An 18,405-nucleotide genomic window follows, 5' to 3' on the forward strand; every position below is an offset into this window, starting at 1 on the left:
TGTACGACTTACCCGCGCTGGTTGTAAGTAGATCGAGACTAGTATTAGATATCAGTCTTGGCTTGTTTGGGTGTTGCGTTCCCGGAAAGATAGAGGACACTTCTACATACGAAAAGAAAATGCCTTTCCATCGGTAGGTGTTTGAGCCGCCGTCGTTTTTGTGCATGGCGAACGAGACCGTCAAGTTGAATGTTTCATCGTAGAATGCAAGAGTCAGCGATGTGTGTGATTCGGAACATTTACCAGACACTTCCGAGTTCACGGGCACATTGACGACACCTGTGGCAATCTGTCCGTTTTGTTGGGTGTAGTTAATCCTAAGCTGTAGACCCATGTCTGCGAGGAGACAGACTTTGCCCTCTGAATCGTACACTGTGTAGTTACCCTGCAGTGGTTCGGTAGGACCGACAGGGGGTGGTAGTGTCGGCATGACTGTTGTGTGTGTACGGTTGGTCGGTAGCAGGGATGATGCCGGCACAATGGTGAAACTTGCATTGGTGGGTTCGGTTGTCGTTAATGGGGGTTCCTCTGTACTTAGGAAGTCCTGCGGGCATTCCTCTGTTTGGGAAAACCTTCCTTCCCGTTGAACCTCGAACGGTTGAACATGAATGTAGTGTATGGTGACGTTTGTCGGGAGCTCTAAAACGTATTGATTCAAAAGGTATAGCTGGTCACTCTTGCACAGGTAGGAACGTGGTGACAGGAAGGTGCTAGTGTTGAGATAGGCTCCAATGTTGTACGTGTGCATGGGCATGTTGGCAAACTTGGCGTCAGGAAACAAAGTGGGTGACAGAGTATGAACACTAATCACTTCGTTTAACCAGAAGTGTGTCATGACCGGAGCTTCTCGTTGAAAATTTAATATCAACGCAAACGTCCCATTAAAACCATGTCCATGAACACGGTCGCCGAAATTCAGTTGAATGGAGGATAGCGTGTCATATTGCTCAGTGGCGCAGTACCCGGTCGCCTGGCTGTAGGTCGGAACTGAGTAGGACACTGTAGCGAGAGTTCCGTCTGTCTTTTCGTACTGTACATGGCAGGTTGCGGACAGGTCGAGAAGAAAACATGGCCTACCGTTTTCATGAAGTGAGAAATGTCCCGTAGGAGGCGACCAGCCAGCAGAAACAGTTGTGGCACTCACACAGATTCCAACAATAAAGATAATGGTGAATAACCGATCGGATGAAAAGGGGAGTCGAGAAGCCATAGTCATGTTTTCAACCATCGTCGATGTACTTTGACCCGAGGGGATCGCGCGCCTTCGCATGAAATGTGTTTGTCATCTGCGTGGACTTTGTCATCCATGCGATCCGTCCCCTGATTACGTCATATGAGCTAGAAAGTATGTGAGGGGACAGGTAACGTTCCCTGTGGGTTTTTTTAGACGAACAGCAAACACGATATTACAGTTTTTTTTACTTCAGCGTGAGATAGCAACGGTACCCGACGATGTCCGTGGATTGTCTGATTTTCCTGATTTTCTTCAAATATTGCTTCGGGGTGTCGGATGTTGCACTTGACAACACAGGATCGACAGCAATAGGACATTTTGCGCTGAAAGAACACGGAAGAAAATGCCTGCTACTGGACCTCGCTGCCACGTTCCACGTCCAGTACACCCGGACTGACATTACTACCGCTGTGGTGTCGTACGAATTGCCTCCTACGAGTCGTGTAACCGGTGAGTGTCCACATATCGGGCCTGACTCATTCATTCACCTGAACTTCACCAACTGCGAGTCTAACGGTCATGTGTTCCACGGAAACTTTGGACTGGGCATGACCTTCGGACGGGACTCACTCATTATGAAGCATTTCCACCTGTGGGAAGTCATGTCTAGTCATACGTTAACCCCCGACCTATTCCCAGATGCAAAGTACCCGAACGGGACGGCGTACCCTTACAGCATGGGCGTCCGATTGAACACATCATCTGGCATCCTGGTCCCCCATTCGTATTTGTGCAAGACTGATTTTGAACTCTTTCTGAATCAGAATCCTGGTGGCACGGTGGCCAATCTAACCGTTCACTACATCCAAGTGCAGCCCTTCGAAGTTCGTTTCGGAAAATTTTCGAAAGCTAAAGAGTGTTCACGTGATCACCATACGACACAAGCGCCCCTCACTACGACACCACACGTACCCGCCACGACCGAAACTCCGATCAATCCTATCGGCCATTTTATTTTACGGGATCAAAAAGGTGAAACTTGTCTGTTAGCAAACCTAGGCGCCATGTTTCACGTGGAATATCAGTTAAAGAATGGCGCAGTACGCAACGCCTCCTACGTCCTCCCACAAAACTGCACCATCACAGGATCCTGCAGTCCGCGTGTCGCTAATATGTCCCTCAGTTTTGACGGCGTCTTTAATCTGACGGCTGTTTTTAAGTCCAACGGCACGACGTACTCACTAGACGCAGTTTCTGTCGGCTATGAACAAACTCCAAGCTACTTTCCAGGCTCCAAGCACCCAAGGACAAGTCGCATACAGAATATCACAAACCTTAACCTACTTCAGACCGACATTGGCAGATCATACTTGTGCAAAGAGCAACAACGGTTCCATGTTGGGACAGGAATAGTTCTGGAAATCATAGAGTTACAGGTTCAACCATTCGGTGTCATTAATGGGCATTTTAGTGCTGCCAATGAGTGTGAGAAGGACTACCCAGTGACCATGTACCCTATCGAAAATGCCACCTTAGTAACCACCCCAACAACTACAGAAGGCAACTTCACTTCTATTGGTCCAGCATCCACCATACTCCCCACTAACTACACCACCAGGCCTGTGTTGACCACTTCAAACGTGCCGCCATCATCACCTGTGTACCCTCCTGTGCCACAAGGTCACTACGTTGTTTACAATGCGTCAGGCGATAAATGTTTACTAGCAAACATGGGAATAAGGCTCCATATCAACTACACCAAGGAGGGCGGCATTCTCGGGACCGCCGTTTTCGATGTGCCTCCAAACGCCGAGGCGTCAGGAGTCTGCGGAAACTCACATTCGACACTGACCTTGACGTTCTACGGCACCATGTTTAATCTGACGCTCTCGTTCTCGCGAGAACGCAGCGATGATCACGCGACCACGTATCACGGGACTGCTGCCCGTCTTTCCTTCGTAGAAGTGCCCGCCATCTTTTTGGACACCTTAACTCCGGACAGACCCCAAGAGATAGCTAACACGACACTTAATCTATTCCCAACTGACACTGGTCGTTCTTACAAGTGTACTCAAGATGTCAGTGTCACTGTAACCAAAAACGTGTCCGTAACGTTCCGCCAAGTTCAGGTTCAGCCGTTTGACGTGCGATCAGGACAGTTCTCCCAGGCAGAAGAATGTGCAGGCGACTCTGGAGGCGGCAAGGACAGGGTGCTGATCATCGCTGTTGGAGTTGTACTGTTGGTGATAGCAGTGGGGATCGGGGTGGCTGGGGTCATCGGACGACGAACTCTGATCTCAAAGTATAGGCCTCTTGAAAACGTTGCTGAATAAACTTGAGCAGTATTCACCTAATGAATAGCCCACATTGACTTCATGAATACCCAATTCCCATAAATAGGATTTTTTGGTATTATTTGTACAAGAAATATGCAAGGAAAGTTCGTAGACATTATGGCATACACTGCCTTGAATGAAGATGATTCTTGTCGACAAAAATGTTCCTGTATGTTGAATGGAATAAGTCCTGTTAGTACTGACAACAATAAAACATGAAATCTATGCTTTGTGTTGTTTGTCCACCTACGTTAAACGCAATACCATATGCACTCCATTGCTCCGATTCTTTCTCCGTGGTTCGCCACTTTGTGTTTGTTATACGTGCGGACTTTGAGATCCATGTGATCTTTTCTGCTTGCGTGATAGAGTTCAAGGAGAATCCATTGAGAGAGGTGGGTATTTCTCTCGGAGTTCCACATGAACTGCAAAATCAATCCAGGATTTTGTCACTTCAAATCAGGGCGACAAAGTACTCAAGGATGTCTCCATATTTTCTAATATTCCTGCTTTTCATTAGCGTTGGTTATGGAGCGTCGGCTGTCTTAGCTGGCAACACAGAACCGCTTGCTATCGGACACTTCGCGCTCAAACAACATGGTAGAAAATGCCTCCTACTGGACCTAGCTGCCACGTTCCACGTCCAGTACACCCGGACTGACAACACTACCGCTGTGGTGTCGTACGACTTGCCTCCTACGAGTCGTGTAACCGGTAGGTGCTCTCATTCCGATGAATCCTTCATTCACCTGAGCTTCACAAAATGTGACTCTAAAGGTCTGGTGTTTAATGGAGACTTTGGACTGGGCATGACCTTCGGACGGGACTCAACGCTCATGAAGCACTTCTACTTGTGGTCGGTCATAACGAGCCATACCTTAACCACTGAAGTGTTCCCAGGTGCAAAATACCCAAATGGGACTGCGTTCCCTTACAGCATTGGAGTCAAATTTAACACACCGTCTAGCTTTTTGGTCCCTCATTCTTACTTATGCAAGACCAATTTTGACATCATTCTAGATCAAAATTATTATCCCGGTTTGGTTACGAACCTAACCGTTCACTTCATCCAAGTGCAGCCCTTCGAAGTTCGTTTCGGAAAATTTTCGGAAGCTAAAGAGTGTTCACGTGATCACCATACGACACAAGCGCCCCTCACTACGACACCACACGTACCCGCCACGACCGAAACTACGATCATTCCTGTCGGCCATTTTATTTTACGGGATCAAAAAGGTGAACCTTGTCTGTTAGCGAACCTAGGCGCCATGTTTCACGTGGAATATCAGCTAAAGAATGGCGCAGTACGCAACGCCTCCTACGTCCTCCCGCAAAACTGCACCATCACAGGATCCTGCACTCTGCGTGTCGCTAATATGTCCCTCAGTTTTGACGGCGTCTTTAATCTGACGGCTATTTTTAAGTCCAATGGCAAGACGTACTCGCTAGACGCAGTTTCTGTCGGCTATGAACAAACTCCAAGCTACTTTCCAGGCTCCAAGCACCCAAGGACAAGTCGCATACAGAATATCACAAACCTTAACCTACTTCAGACCGACATTGGCAGATCATACTTGTGCAAAGAGCAACAACGGTTCCATGTTGGCACAGGAATAGTTCTGGAAATCATAGAGTTACAGGTTCAGCCATTCGGTGTCATTAATGAGCATTTTAGTGCTGCCAATGAGTGTGAGAAGGACTACCCAGTGACCATGTACCCTATCGAAAATGCCACCTTAGTAACCACCCCATCTACTACAGAAGGCAACTTCACTTCTATTGGTCCAGCATCCACCATACTTTCCACTAACTACACCACCAGGCCTGTGTTGACCACTTCAAACGTGCCGCCATCATCACCTGTGTACCCTCCTGTGCCACAAGGTCACTACGTTGTTTACAATGCGTCAGGCGATAAATGTTTACTAGCAAACATGGGAATAAGGCTCCATATTAACTACACCAAGGAGGGCGGCATTCTCGGGACCGCCGTTTTCGATGTGCCCCCAACTGACGCCGAGGCGTCAGGAGTCTGCGGAAACTCACATTCGACACTGACCTTGACGTTCTACGGCGCCATGTTTAATCTGACGCTCTTGTTCTCGCGAGAACGCAGCGATGATCACGCGACCACGTATCACGGCACTGCTGCCCGTCTTTCCTTCGTAGAAGTACCCGCCATCTTTATGGACACCTTAACTCCGGACAGACCCCAAGAGATAGCTAACACGACACTTAATCTATTCCCAACTGACACTGGTCGTTCTTACAAGTGTACTCAAGATGTCAGTGTCGCTGTAACCAAAAACGTTTCCATAACGTTCCGCCAAGTTCAGGTTCAGCCGTTTGACGTGCGATCAGGACAGTTCTCCCAGGCAGAAGAATGTGCAAACGACTCTGGAGGCGGCAAGGACAGGGTGCTGATCATCGCTGTTGGAGTTGTACTGTTGGTGATAGCAGTGGGGATTGGGGCGGCTGGGGTCATCGGACGACGAACTCTGATCTCAAAGTATAGGCCTCTTGAAAACATTGCAGAGTAATATATGAATGTACTTCTAAACCACATATAGGCCACATCTATTCACAGATACCCAGCTCTCTGATCAGCTATTTCATCTTCCCTATATTCCAATCATAACTGTATTTTGTTCAACTCTACACAAAGGTGGTAACTGCTGACCCTTGCCGTGGTTATCAGACCTCGTCAGCGTTCCCTCGGCACAGGTGCGAACACGCCGTTTTGATTTCCGCACCATGTATAAGGCTTATGTTGATAGATAGCTCGACATGCATATTTTGCCCCGAAGTGGTGCGGGGACTCGGCTTTTCAATTATGGACGCCAGTGTAGCCGTGAAAAGCTGTTAACCCTTGGTCTTTAGTGAGACCCCACGCGGGCCCACTGAAGAGGGCGCCAACACCGCTGGACGTGTGGAGAAGGAGCAAGCAGCAAGCTGGAAATGATTTACCAAACTGAAATTTTCAAACATTCTTTAAGTACCTTAATTTATTTCAACAAGTAGAACATATCATCGCGACAAGGAGGGGAAAACTAGACAAACACCGTGGTAAATGGAATACTTTATGTGATATTATATGATTTCTTGAATTGATTTGCTGGATGGTGCTTTATGAACAGTTGTGTTATTTTGAATGAATGAAAAAAATAATTTACCATTTTCTTTCAGAAGACCATGACCGAAGCAGAAAACAAGTCAGCCAATTTCGCTTATTTCATGCATATGAATATCGCGATTTGAAGCCGAGGATGTTATGTAGTAGTTTAATCATATCTTTCACTTTCTAGAATATTTGCCAACGACTCACCACCATCTACATTAGCAAACAATGGCATTAAATGTTTTAAACATGTCTATAGAGTATACCATTATGAAACATTAAAACATGTTTTTTTTCTTGCAACAAATAGCCAACCTGTGATCTTCATTCGACTAGCATAGACACTCGGCTAACGAATGAAGGCACTCTGTAACAACCCATACAATGATATATCACTGTACAGTCACCCTACATACGAAACACATGATGTCGGCCTATTCATGCTTTATATTGTATCTGACTTTACGGAAATCGATTCGAAAACCATTACAACTCTGATGAACCTACTCACAATACCGGACTCATGTATCATTCCGCGTATCCAGGCAACTTTACATCGCTGGTTTAGATGAAGAGCAGATAAGAAATGTTTGAAACGAGAAGCTGTTTAAGGAAAGATGGTAGTGACTGATGTGGAGATCAGGCAATGAGAGCTGCAACTTTTATTAGCATGCCTTGGTACCAGTACAACGTTCAGAATCAGGTTTAGTTTCTCCGGAACTACCCAGTTATTTTGAAAACTATTGAATGTAGATTTATGTGTGTGTTAGTACACAGGCGATGTTCGTGATCTAAGTTGTCTGACGAAGAAGTAAGAGACCACTGAGAGTTACATTCGACACCCTTTATTGAACGACTCTTTATCAAACCACCATACAAACAGTCATATCAACTGAGGCTGTCTTTACATTTGGTTTTTCTAGACATCGTAGTCTACCTCTCTCATAGTCAACATCTTTCTTTCTGACTCTTGAGAGAAATGAAGTGAGGTCTACAACAGAAGTGTACTACAACCTTCACGGAAGAAGTACACTTCTGTAGTAGACTTCACTTCATACGTCTTTACACTCGCGAAGCTGTAGTCTACGAGAGAAGAAGACTACGATGTCTAGTATGAAAGATCCCAAAAGCAAGTGCAAAGCCTGCCTAAGAATAATCTAGTCGTGCTACATTTGGTCTATTCACTCAATATTATACGCAGCACAGCATAAATAAAGGTTCGTACCTTGTATGTGCATTCTAATTGTTGGAAAACAAAAACATTTGTACACCAGTTCCTCTAGTAAACGGACAGGTATTTTGCTTCACAATAATCACAGTCGAATGTGTTTCGTTATGCTTTCAGGCCATAGTACCGAGGTATATTTGTGGTCTACTTTCAATACATGGGTAAGGATGGCACTTACAGTCAAGTAAGATATACGCAGTAGACGACGATAGAAATCGCTAAACATCTAATTAAGCATTGATAAATAAAATAATTAATTATACAACTACGAGTAAAACACTACTGTTGATTCATGTTTCATGCTCGTCCATACGTAGATTATTATCAGTCTTTAAATATTTTGTGTACATTTCTGTTCCCGATTCCGTGTAGAGTTCTGTTCTGTGTCTCAATTGGACCGCGTATCATGATCATAAACGTCTTGTGATTTAAGAACTTGTTTATACATTATTTACAACTTAACTCAACTAATCTTGTACATTTGGACGAGGATATAGTCAAAGTTAAAGCAGTACAAGTTACTACTTGTGAATCTGAAGGTACAGCAACATGCACGCTACAAGTACCTCATATAGTATTCTCTTAATAAGAAAAAAGAGTCACGCTCAATTAATCATTTCGTATCATGTTACATGGAAGAACGTGTAATATGCTACCTACCGTTTTGTCGAATACACTTTGATAAGAACACACAGTATGTTCAACATCAACAATACGACAAATGAGGAGCGAAGTTTCTCTCTTGACTGTACACATGCAGATATGTACACGTTTTATCATCTCAGCTCACAGTTTGAGGTATCTGTTGAAGAGGACCTCACATGGAAGTTCTGAGGAATTACATACGGAGAATCTGCCATTGTTCAATTCTCTCAAATGTAACTTTATGAAGATAGCTCGCACCCTTTCATTTGACAGCTAGGACGACACAATATGATTTCTTGTGATGAATATGATACAGTATTCTGAAGAGTCAGCTTCTAAGACCCCGTTTCCAAACGACGTGCTGCCTTAAAATGTCCGCATACACTATTCATGATTTCCTGGGACATGTTTACAGTACCATGGTCAAAGTCACTCGTGTTTGGCAAGTGCCAAGCTGTGCGTGGTTGCCATTGGTTGGTTCATGTGTGTTGCCATTTGTCAACTCATGTATGCTGCCATTGGTCAAGTCGTCTGTGATGCCATTGGTCAAGTCATATGTGTTGCCATTGGTCAAGTCATCTGTGTCGGCATTGGTCAAGTCATCTGTGTTGCCAATGGTCAGGTTATCTGTGTCGCGATTGGTCAAGTCATGTGTGTGGCCATTGGTCTCAAGTCATGTGTACTGTCATTGGTCAAGTCATCTGTGTTGCGATTGGTCACGTCATCTGAATCCTCATTGGTTAAGCCATCTGTATTGCCATTGGTCAAGTTATATGTGTTACAATTGGTCAAGTGATGTGTGTTGCCATTGGTCAAGTGATCTGTGTTGCCATTGGCCAAGCCATATGTGTTGCCATTGGTCTAATCATATGCGTCGCCGTTGGTCAAGTCATGTGTGTTGCCACGACAACCAACGCCACCGTGTAGGCAAGGGTTCCGAGGATGATGGCCATGATTGACAGGAGCTGGGCACGACGGGAAGTCTTACTCGCCATGTGGTAGTCACCCAGAATTATTGAGCTACTCGTCTGTAAGGAAGTGGAAACAACATCTAAATTTCAAGACAATCTTTGTAAAATGGCTATAACTATTTCTAAGCAGGTACATGTGCAAACGATATGGAAGCATGTATCGGCCATTAAAAGTTTGCGGGCTGGATGTGAGTTTGCGATCGTCTTGTCTAGGACTATCAAAACATGAATCTTTCTTACGACAATGTGTTTTGTATGGATGCAATGTATCTACTAGTCTCTACCGGACTAACTACGCTGGCTGTAGGGAGAATACCTTTGCCAGGGTAGTTTGGCCAACATTGGCCAGGCGCAGTCAGGAGGGGGAAGTGTTAACCTTCCCGCGGACTGACTCTCCTGGCCAAGTATTCCCCTTCTTGCCGAATTCTACGATCCAATACACCCCCCGCACAAGGCCTGGAGATACTATGCATCTACACACATGCCATGTCAATGTTGGCATTTAAGACAGTACGATAGCTAGCTAAGAGCGATTCATCAGTATTCTGCATGGTACATGTTTTGACAGGGTGATCTGTTGATGAATTCAACGACCTGTTATAAATAGACGAGGTGTTCACGATAATGACCTTTACTGACACCTAATTGACTCAATGCTTTGCTTCCCCATAATTAAGAAAACCCTCCTATCTAGCTCGTTAATCGGCGTTCCCGTGCTAATGCTACGTGTTTCTATCTGCTGTGTGGGCGGGCAATAGGGTGCCAATGGAGGAAGTAAGATGAAATGCGAAGCGACTTTAAACTTAAATTTGCGATGTTTTTCGAAGTCTCTGAAACAGATCTAGAAAGGCCCAATGTCAATCACTGGTAATAACAATTCCCTTACTACTTATTGTTTCCCGTATGCGACCTCTGTGTTAGGCTGCGACCAGTGGGTGAAGTTGCATTTTAAGCGTACAACAGGTAAAGCCGCCATGGGGTCTTAAATCTTATAATTTCTTCAATTGCTCAAGGCCTAACCGCATGACACATTTCATATCAATCCATCCATAGCTTCTGGAGTTATGCTGCTGAACCACAAACTCTACCAGAACTTATTAACCTTCTTGGTGAAGGTAAAAAATCACCCTGCTTCTCCTAATGGGTCATTGAAGTCAATACTTGTCTTGAGCATTGATATTTCTGACCTAGGGTGAAGAGATGCTGCTACACTAAGAATTAGTTCAGTGCTTGGATGAGTGGCCCCCCTATGGCCTTGCACTGGGCGAGTTCGTTAAAAAAATAATAAAAAAATACTCACTTCGAGAGAAAAGTAGAGCGCTGCTATTCCGAGAGGTGCAAAACAACATATGGTGGAGAAAACGGACATTCCCATGTAGTCTGGGGGCAGACCCTGGTGGAAGACTGTGCTTGGGTCTCTGGGTAACGTGCCGCCTCTCTCTACCTGTGGAACAGAACAAATAAATTCACAGACAGCAGTCAACCATGGTGAACCTACATGTAAGATACTTAACATTCTCCGTTCAGGTTGGTAAACCACTTCACTCATTAGTATCCGTTTTCCGTTGGGTTTTTCTTCTGACAATTAACGGCATATATTCGCTCATTTTGCTGTTTCCTTGTCCGATTAACAGCACGGTTGCAAACCTTTCCTTGAAAGTGGTCCGCATTTAATGCGCGCACGAATATCATCCATGTAATTAAGTCAGCGTGGGCCTATCGTAACGGTTGCGGTGGAATTCAGCCTCAGTATGTCTACATCGTATGCCGGGACGCGAGTTGGCATTTCAGGTGGATGCAGAGATTAGACTTGGCTCTGCGGTGGCCGCTAGCTGCGCAATCAAACTTTCACAGACACATTTTTCCGGACGGTTTGTGCCAGCGGCGTTTAATATTTCAACCCGGGTGTGCCAATCTCCAAATGTCTGTGGTGGTGGTATTTAGAAATGGAAAAGGCATAGGCTACTGTCGGCACCAAACGCACACTTAAGGCCCCCTCTCATTGGGCTACGGTACTGTTGCGGTAACGTGCGGTAGCGTGGAAATGGCTACCGCCGCAGTGCCGTGCATAGACCTTGACGTACCGTACTAGTGACGTCCCAGTGCCGTACCAGTGCCGGTCCACACCGCCGGCGTGCCGGTTGAAATGGCGTTTTTTTTCAAAATTTGAAAAAAAACGCAAGTGGCAAAGTGCCGCGCGCTCGCCGGGAGCTTACCGGGAGCTCACCGCACGCGCTATTGTGTAAAGGTGATATGTCAGTTTCAAGGTTATACGTATATTCTATAACATGTTACCTTTGTTGCACCAAGTGTTATAAATGAAAATCCTTTTATCACTTGAAATCAATTTTTGATGCGTTTTTTTAAATAATTTGGCATTGTATTTTGATCCATTGACAGCACTGCGATTTCTGATTAATTGAAAGCACTACCATGAAACTGCAATCGGTCCATTTCCCTAGCTATTGATCTGTTTAAGAGTTTGGTTAAACCTAATTTACTGCATTGTAGTGAGGTTGAGGATTGTAGCTGTAGATCCTCTGATATTTTCATTGGGATATTGCTTAATCCCATTGAAAATTAGATCTCTGCATTGTACATTTATTCCAGTACGGAAGTTGATAGACTAGTCGCTCAGGAAAGGAATCAGACCACTCGTCTACATGCAATCGCCCTGCTCTTGTGCCATTCAAGAAATACAGTGATAAACTGAACTTGATATACCAGTCAGGCACTGTATCTCAAATTTTACTCAATGTTTCGCCGTAAGGAGAATTCCTATTGATCGTTGATAGTCAAACATAGTTGATTAGATACTCTCGCTAATATTAAGTAATTTACCTACTAACAGGTTTATTAAAAAAAACATACAACACTTCACCATTCGAAGAAGAAAATGACTGGGCTACTCACGTTCAGGTCATATTATGTAGACATGTTTGGCTTAGCCCCGCAGTTAATGTTAATACCGTTTTGGATATACATTTAAAGAAAGTGTGAAACTCACGTTTCTCCCTGGCTGGAGGGAACCACTTAGGAACATTAGTAAACTCCACACATTTTATAAAATCAAAAATCACTTTGGTAGGGAAGACTATATCACATCAAATCATAATAAACCAATAAGCATAACTACACTGAGAATCAGCGAACGTTGTCTAGAAGTTGAAAAGGATCGACACCACAACACACCAGGCACTCACAGATTGTGTCCCACATGTTATGAAAATATTGAAGATAAATTTCAATTTGTAATGGCCATCACCTTTCCCACTTATGGCAAAGAGACAGATGCGCTATTACAAAGTATTACTACTATAAGACAAACTTCACCCTATCTGGTACACAGAACGATATGTCTCATGTATTGTTGTCATGTCCAACTCCTATACCACCTACATAAATCAATTTAATTATACTTCATCCTAAATGCGAGGGAAAATATACATTGCTTTATTGTAATTCATACACTGTTATCGATATTGTTTAGTACAGTACTTATAATTGTAGGATAGGTTAGCCTTGCAGTATTGTTGATTTAGTGCCATATATTGTACCATATACGATTGTCGAACAGTAAAGTTCATTCATTAACTTACTCATCTGGGCTTCAAACGCAAATGCGCCGCACGCCAGTGAGAGTGCAAATGAAAATTGGTGAAAGAAACGCGACGGTGCCGTAAAAATCTGCCGTGGCAGTGCCGCAACAGTACCGTAGCCCAATGAGAGGGGGCCTTTAGCGGATATATTGTTGGACTTTAGAAGATTTTCAAAAAAAATCATTTCCTCTAGCAGGTATAAGATACTACATGAGATACTACATGTATGTGTGTGTGTGTGTGTGTGTGTGTGTGTGTGTGTGTGTGTGTGTGTGTGTGTGTGTGTGTGTGTGTGTGTGTGTTTTAAGTATGGTTTCATGTACTCTTGTCCCGTTGAAAATTACTGAATACATATCAAGTTGAATGTATATAGGGGTGCTCAGTTCGGCCGATGATAGCAACAAAAATAGCGTTGTACCATTTTGGGCCGTGAGCAAAATGTTTATATCACTAGTAACAAATCGCATCTACTGTGGATTCATACATCATTTGTCGTATTGTCGTTTTGCGACACAAAAGTAACAATAACATTTTGTACTACATTACACACTTTACTAGCAATCTCTGATAACATATTCCTAAGTTGATATCCTGTATTCGCGTGGTATTTCATGATGTATGGATGCAATTTCGGCGGGCTTTCACAGCTGTATCTGATCACATGAGGGAGATCAAAATCGTAATCCCCACTCACTGCCCACAAATCTATCAACATGGCAATTTTCACATCAAGGAACAGCTTTCTTCTCAGATCAGGCAGAGGTATCTCCTGTAGAAATCACTCTTTCAAGACTTCAAATGTTATTCATAGAATTTCTAGCACACTTGATCATGTGTCAATGCCTGTGTCAAGTATATGTACGCTAAGGAGAATTAGAAGGGCGGTAGGTACGTCAGGAAAATTGTTCAGCGGGGAAGCTTCAAGAGATAGCCGAGTGGCGCCGAGAGAAATGAGACAGAGGGCTGAATGCGATACAGCGCCGCACGTCGTACCTTTTTTCCCGTGGAAAATGGAGTCAAGCTGAGTGAATGTCAGCTTTATTTCATGCTAAAATGCCAGGAAAGGGTAGACGTCAGTACGTACCCCAGGTGGGACTAGCGGAGGACACGCCACATCCATCTTACATCATTTTCTGTGTTCCAAAAGCTGTGGGCGACGATGTGATGAATGGTTGCTTTTTTAACACATCCTGTAGAATTAGCCTTCAGACTTTTACTTATATGTTATATCATACGCAAAAGTCTGAAGGGTAATTCTCCAGGCTATGATGGATGGTTGCTTATTTTCACACATCCTGTAAAATTAACCTTCAGACTCTTACTCATAACACATATTCTTCTGCATCTGAGAGATAAATTGTGGGTATAAGCAGAAGGGAAGGACCGGGCAGTACCAGTGTGGTGTGTTTGTACCCCATCAGATAGGGGAGAGCAAAATGAAGGACCGAACTAATGGACTAAAATGACCACGAAGATTTTAGATTCAATTATACATTCTAACGGTAACATCCTGTTTACAGATAACGTTAGTGTAAAGAAGATGATATCAGGTCGTCTTCTACAGTCATGTTCTACTCTCCCCGGCCCCGGGCTTGTAGTTTTCGGACAAGATGACTTTCGGTGCGTCGAATCGTGGGTGAGAGTAGTTACACAATGTGGTAAGGCTGTCACTTCACAAAGAAGCGGGAACTCGCAAGAAATCAAACAAAATAGTCAGCGTATGATAATGCATTAGTCTCGAAAGATTCGAGACTAGATGACCTGTGTATAAAAGCTTAAGTATAAACCACCTTCTCAGTCCCTGCCTAACTTGCTGACACCCCCATTCCACACCCCGACCAATCGATCGCATTGAAAAATTTAGAGAAAAGTAGTAGAAACTATTTTTTTCTTAACGTTAAATCACGGACGCATTCAATCACTTCCAAAGTGCCAAAATTGTCAATCTGAAAACATCTTTTGGAAGCTGACACCTTCCACCATCTCACTGGCGAGTTTGTTTTGTCAGATTTAGTCGTTAACGCAAGTTAGAAAGCGATTTGTCGGGTCATGGCTGATACGAATCTGAGTTTCAATGCGATCGATTGGTCGGGGTGATTCCACTGGGTCGGCGACCTCACTGCGATCGCGCTAAGATGTCAAATTTGACATAGCGCTCAACGAAACATAATATTTTCATACATAAAAAAACGAACATTTTTACACTTTGCGTGTCTTGTTATATTTTCATCTTGCATAATATTCCAATTATGAAGTCAAGATTTGCACATATCCAGTGTAGGTCGCAGAGTGAGCGCAGCGCGATCGCCGTCAAGTCAAATGGGGGCCTAACTATTTTCATCATCGTAATATATGCTATCTTCATTTTCTTCCGAAACTGGCTGAGCTGTCATGAAAACTTCCTTTGACATTTGTAACAGCAATGTATGACGTCATTCTCATGACGTCACCACTAACCGTGACGATACTGCTGATGTCATATACCTGGTCGTAAACCTTGTCGAAGCCGTTGTTGATGTATTCCCGCTGGGGGACTCCCCCTCCGCCCTGCCATTCCTCGTACACTCTCTCAAACTCTGCGAGAGAATTTCAGAAACATCGTTAGAACTTCCGTGAACAATCAGGTTGGTAAGTCACTGAATAAAAGACGCCTTTTACACAAGTGATTTATTCAACCGACGTTTTGGTGACCATCTGTCACCTTACTCAAGGCAATTCTGACTGGTTTACATTGAATTGCAGTACATGTGTCGCTGCTTATAGATGGTCACTTGGATAAATCACTTGGTTGTGTAAAAAGAGTCTTTTTATTCAATCGCTACATCTTCTACCATTGAAAACCGGCGCATGCTGACTTGGCCCCTATGGGTGCTGTTTCATTCAGAGTTTCAGAGTCAATAGTAAATACACGGCGTTCCGTTGAGCGGATATCATACTGAAGCGGATGCACGTTGGCACATGGCGACCTTGCTGCAACCGAGCGATTTGAAAGAGCGCTCAACGAATTTCCTCGAAAAACATTCTGTTTAGGCTTTGTCACTTTTGTGTGTTTTGTTGTCCTTTTAGTCATACTTAAACGTTTTGCATAATATTCTCATTATAAAGTTAAGATTGCCTCAAGGAATTAGGTATAGCCTCTGCAACGGTCACAACCAGACTAGGTGATCGAATAGACTGGACCGCTTACTGGAAATACAGCCGCCGTGAGGTCATGATCATCATCTAAAAGCTTTTCTGCAAATCTTTTTTTCGTTTTGACATGCTTCTGTCGTAAAAGTGATATTAGTCCAAGACTTTTGTTGCATATGTCACAGAGCAGGATTGGCACTAAACAGTCTGGTGAACAATCTGATTTTTGGCTTATCCTTGTCTTACCTGGAGGTATTGTAAAGTCTGTTGGCTCTTCCTTTCCGCTATGTTCCTCTATCGCATCGCAAGATGTCGAATGTCCAAGGTTCACCTGCGCTCCTTTACACGACGACGTTTGATATGTCTGAGAGTCGAGAGAGTACCCCGAATCGTCCCGATCCAGATCCGTCAGCAATGGAGTCGTACTGGACGACTTAGGTAGGCACGAATTGTTTGTCTGTTCGCTCGTGATGTCGAAGTCTGAGTTTGCCGAGCGAGGAGCGACCTCTCCCAATAGCGGCGCCAAGCTCGACCTCGAGACGCTCTGGCCAATCAGCGGCGTGGAACTTGATGACCGTGAGAGACATTCTCCCAGTGATTGACAGGTGGATGACCTTGAGAAGTCCCCGAGAAGAGGGGTGGTACTGGAGGATGGGGAGATGGCCGGATACAGGGGCGTGGCGCTGGATGAGAGAGAGATGTCTGACTCCGAGGGAAACCCGCTGTCCCGCTCGTTCTTCTCCTCCAGAGGAGTCAAGCTGCCGATGTTGGTCAAAGGGACATCCTCTGTTTCTGGGGTGCTGTAACGATCACAGTAAGAACAGTAAATAACATCATATGATATCATACAATACAATAAAATTTATGTACTTTATTTCTTAGCATGGTGAATTGCATGCAGGTAGATATGAGAAAGTTAGACGTGACAGGTCATTCGGTGTAATACAACCAGCTGCTGCCACAACGCGTGCCTGCGAAGCTCGTGTGTTACGCCGAAGGGCGGTTATATCGTCTATATAGATACATATACAGAGATACAGAATTATGGTAGTTCTCAATGCCTGCCGAGGGATTTCTTCAAACCTTATGATCAGGCTCCTGGGGTTAAGAGGCTGACATCTTCCCCCGAAGATATCCAGGGTTGGCCTAGTGGGCCTCTCTACTGTGGCCAAGGTCGTGGCCAGAGGTGGCGGCCATGACACATCCGGGTGTTCACTGACGTGCTCTGTCACGTGGAGATCAAACATCAGGGGATCTGGTTGCATCGTCGATCACATGATAGCTTTATCTGCTGTGGACGAGAGAGAATGTGGCTTACTGAAATGTTGATCAATATGTGCGTATTGTTAGGATTGATAGCTTCTTGTTCAACAATATGTTCCGTCATGTTTCGTCACAGCTATTCACATGAAATCAAGAACTAGCTTAATTACACACAATGGGGCTAACTCATGATCTACAATAGCATAAATCAAATTTAAAACATCCACGCATACTATTGTGAAATCTCAATATTCTAATCAATCATGATATGCTTGTGGATCAAAGAGAGGACATGGCCAGTCTCCCCCAGGCTTGTACAAACGAGCGTACATGTCATATTCCCTAACTCCGGTGCTAAGCACCGTGTTTATCAACCGAGACTGACTCATTCATTCATTTTACCAGGGGAAATCACGACTTAGCGGTTTTTCAGGTGTCCCTGTATACATACATGTACATGCACAATACTCATAAACAAGAACATACACACATTGCACAGCTAAAAACGTCACTTTAGTCATGATGGTTGTCCCACAGTAAGTAGCAGAGACCAGGGTGGCACAATGACTAGAATGTGGCCGGAGCAAGATGGATGACAATAATCAATTTTGCCACATAAGTCATTTGTGGAAAGGTTGAGATTACAGGTGACTATCACCTCTCCAAGATGTCCGCCCAGAACCAGACTGTAAGGTTTGATCCACTCACACCGGGAAGTGTGGTGGGTTATTTCACCTAGCCTGGGTGCCATCCTATTTCTACAGGGGCTCCTACATTCGCTACTCTAAATGTAGCGAATGTAGGAGCCCCGGTAGATATAGGATGGCACCCAGGCTATCTTTCACCTGCTCAATGCGCGGCTCTCCTCAAGCACGGGACCCTCCTGCTTACGTCCTATCAGAGAGGATGTCCCTAGCCGAAGCTAGCTATCCATTGTCACCA

At 44.4% G+C, this 18,405-nt stretch overlaps 3 protein-coding genes across 8 annotated transcripts in view; 2 read left to right on the plus strand and 1 right to left on the minus strand.

Annotated features, from left to right (window-relative positions):
- The first annotated feature begins 1,364 nt into the window (after positions 1 to 1,364).
- On the plus strand, positions 1,365 to 5,514 carry LOC136448106 (lysosome-associated membrane glycoprotein 1-like). Its single transcript, XM_066447245.1, has one exon. It carries the CDS (start codon positions 1,453 to 1,455, stop codon positions 3,505 to 3,507), a length of 2,055 nt encoding a protein of 684 aa, XP_066303342.1. The 5' UTR covers positions 1,365 to 1,452; the 3' UTR covers positions 3,508 to 5,514.
- Positions 4,779 to 6,050, plus strand: LOC136448680 (lysosome-associated membrane glycoprotein 1-like). Its single transcript, XM_066448320.1, has one exon. The coding sequence runs from the start codon at positions 4,779 to 4,781 to the stop codon at positions 6,048 to 6,050; it is 1,272 nt and encodes a 423-aa protein (XP_066304417.1).
- Positions 6,051 to 7,457: 1,407 nt separating this feature from the next.
- LOC136448109 (proline-rich transmembrane protein 2-like) overlaps positions 7,458 to 18,405 on the minus strand; it is a 33,000-nt gene continuing 22,052 nt past the window's right edge. For 3 of the 6 annotated variants that reach the window (XM_066447250.1, XM_066447251.1, XM_066447248.1), the window contains exons 2-6: positions 17,284 to 17,491; positions 16,447 to 17,000; positions 15,529 to 15,647; positions 10,773 to 10,916; positions 7,458 to 9,529 (exon numbers count right to left, since the gene is read on the minus strand). In XM_066447250.1, the coding sequence (XP_066303347.1) occupies positions 9,386 to 9,529; positions 10,773 to 10,916; positions 15,529 to 15,647; positions 16,447 to 17,000; positions 17,284 to 17,465 (1,143 nt within the window). In that variant the 5' untranslated portion in view covers positions 17,466 to 17,491 and the 3' untranslated portion in view covers positions 7,458 to 9,385. The remainder of the gene's footprint in view (positions 9,530 to 10,772; positions 10,917 to 15,528; positions 15,648 to 16,446; positions 17,001 to 17,283; positions 17,492 to 18,405) is intronic. The other 3 variants (XM_066447253.1, XM_066447252.1, XM_066447254.1) reach the window with 2 other exon arrangements.

This window comes from Branchiostoma lanceolatum, chromosome 14, assembly GCF_035083965.1.
Source record: "Branchiostoma lanceolatum isolate klBraLanc5 chromosome 14, klBraLanc5.hap2, whole genome shotgun sequence".
NCBI classification, from domain to species: domain Eukaryota; kingdom Metazoa; phylum Chordata; class Leptocardii; order Amphioxiformes; family Branchiostomatidae; genus Branchiostoma; species Branchiostoma lanceolatum.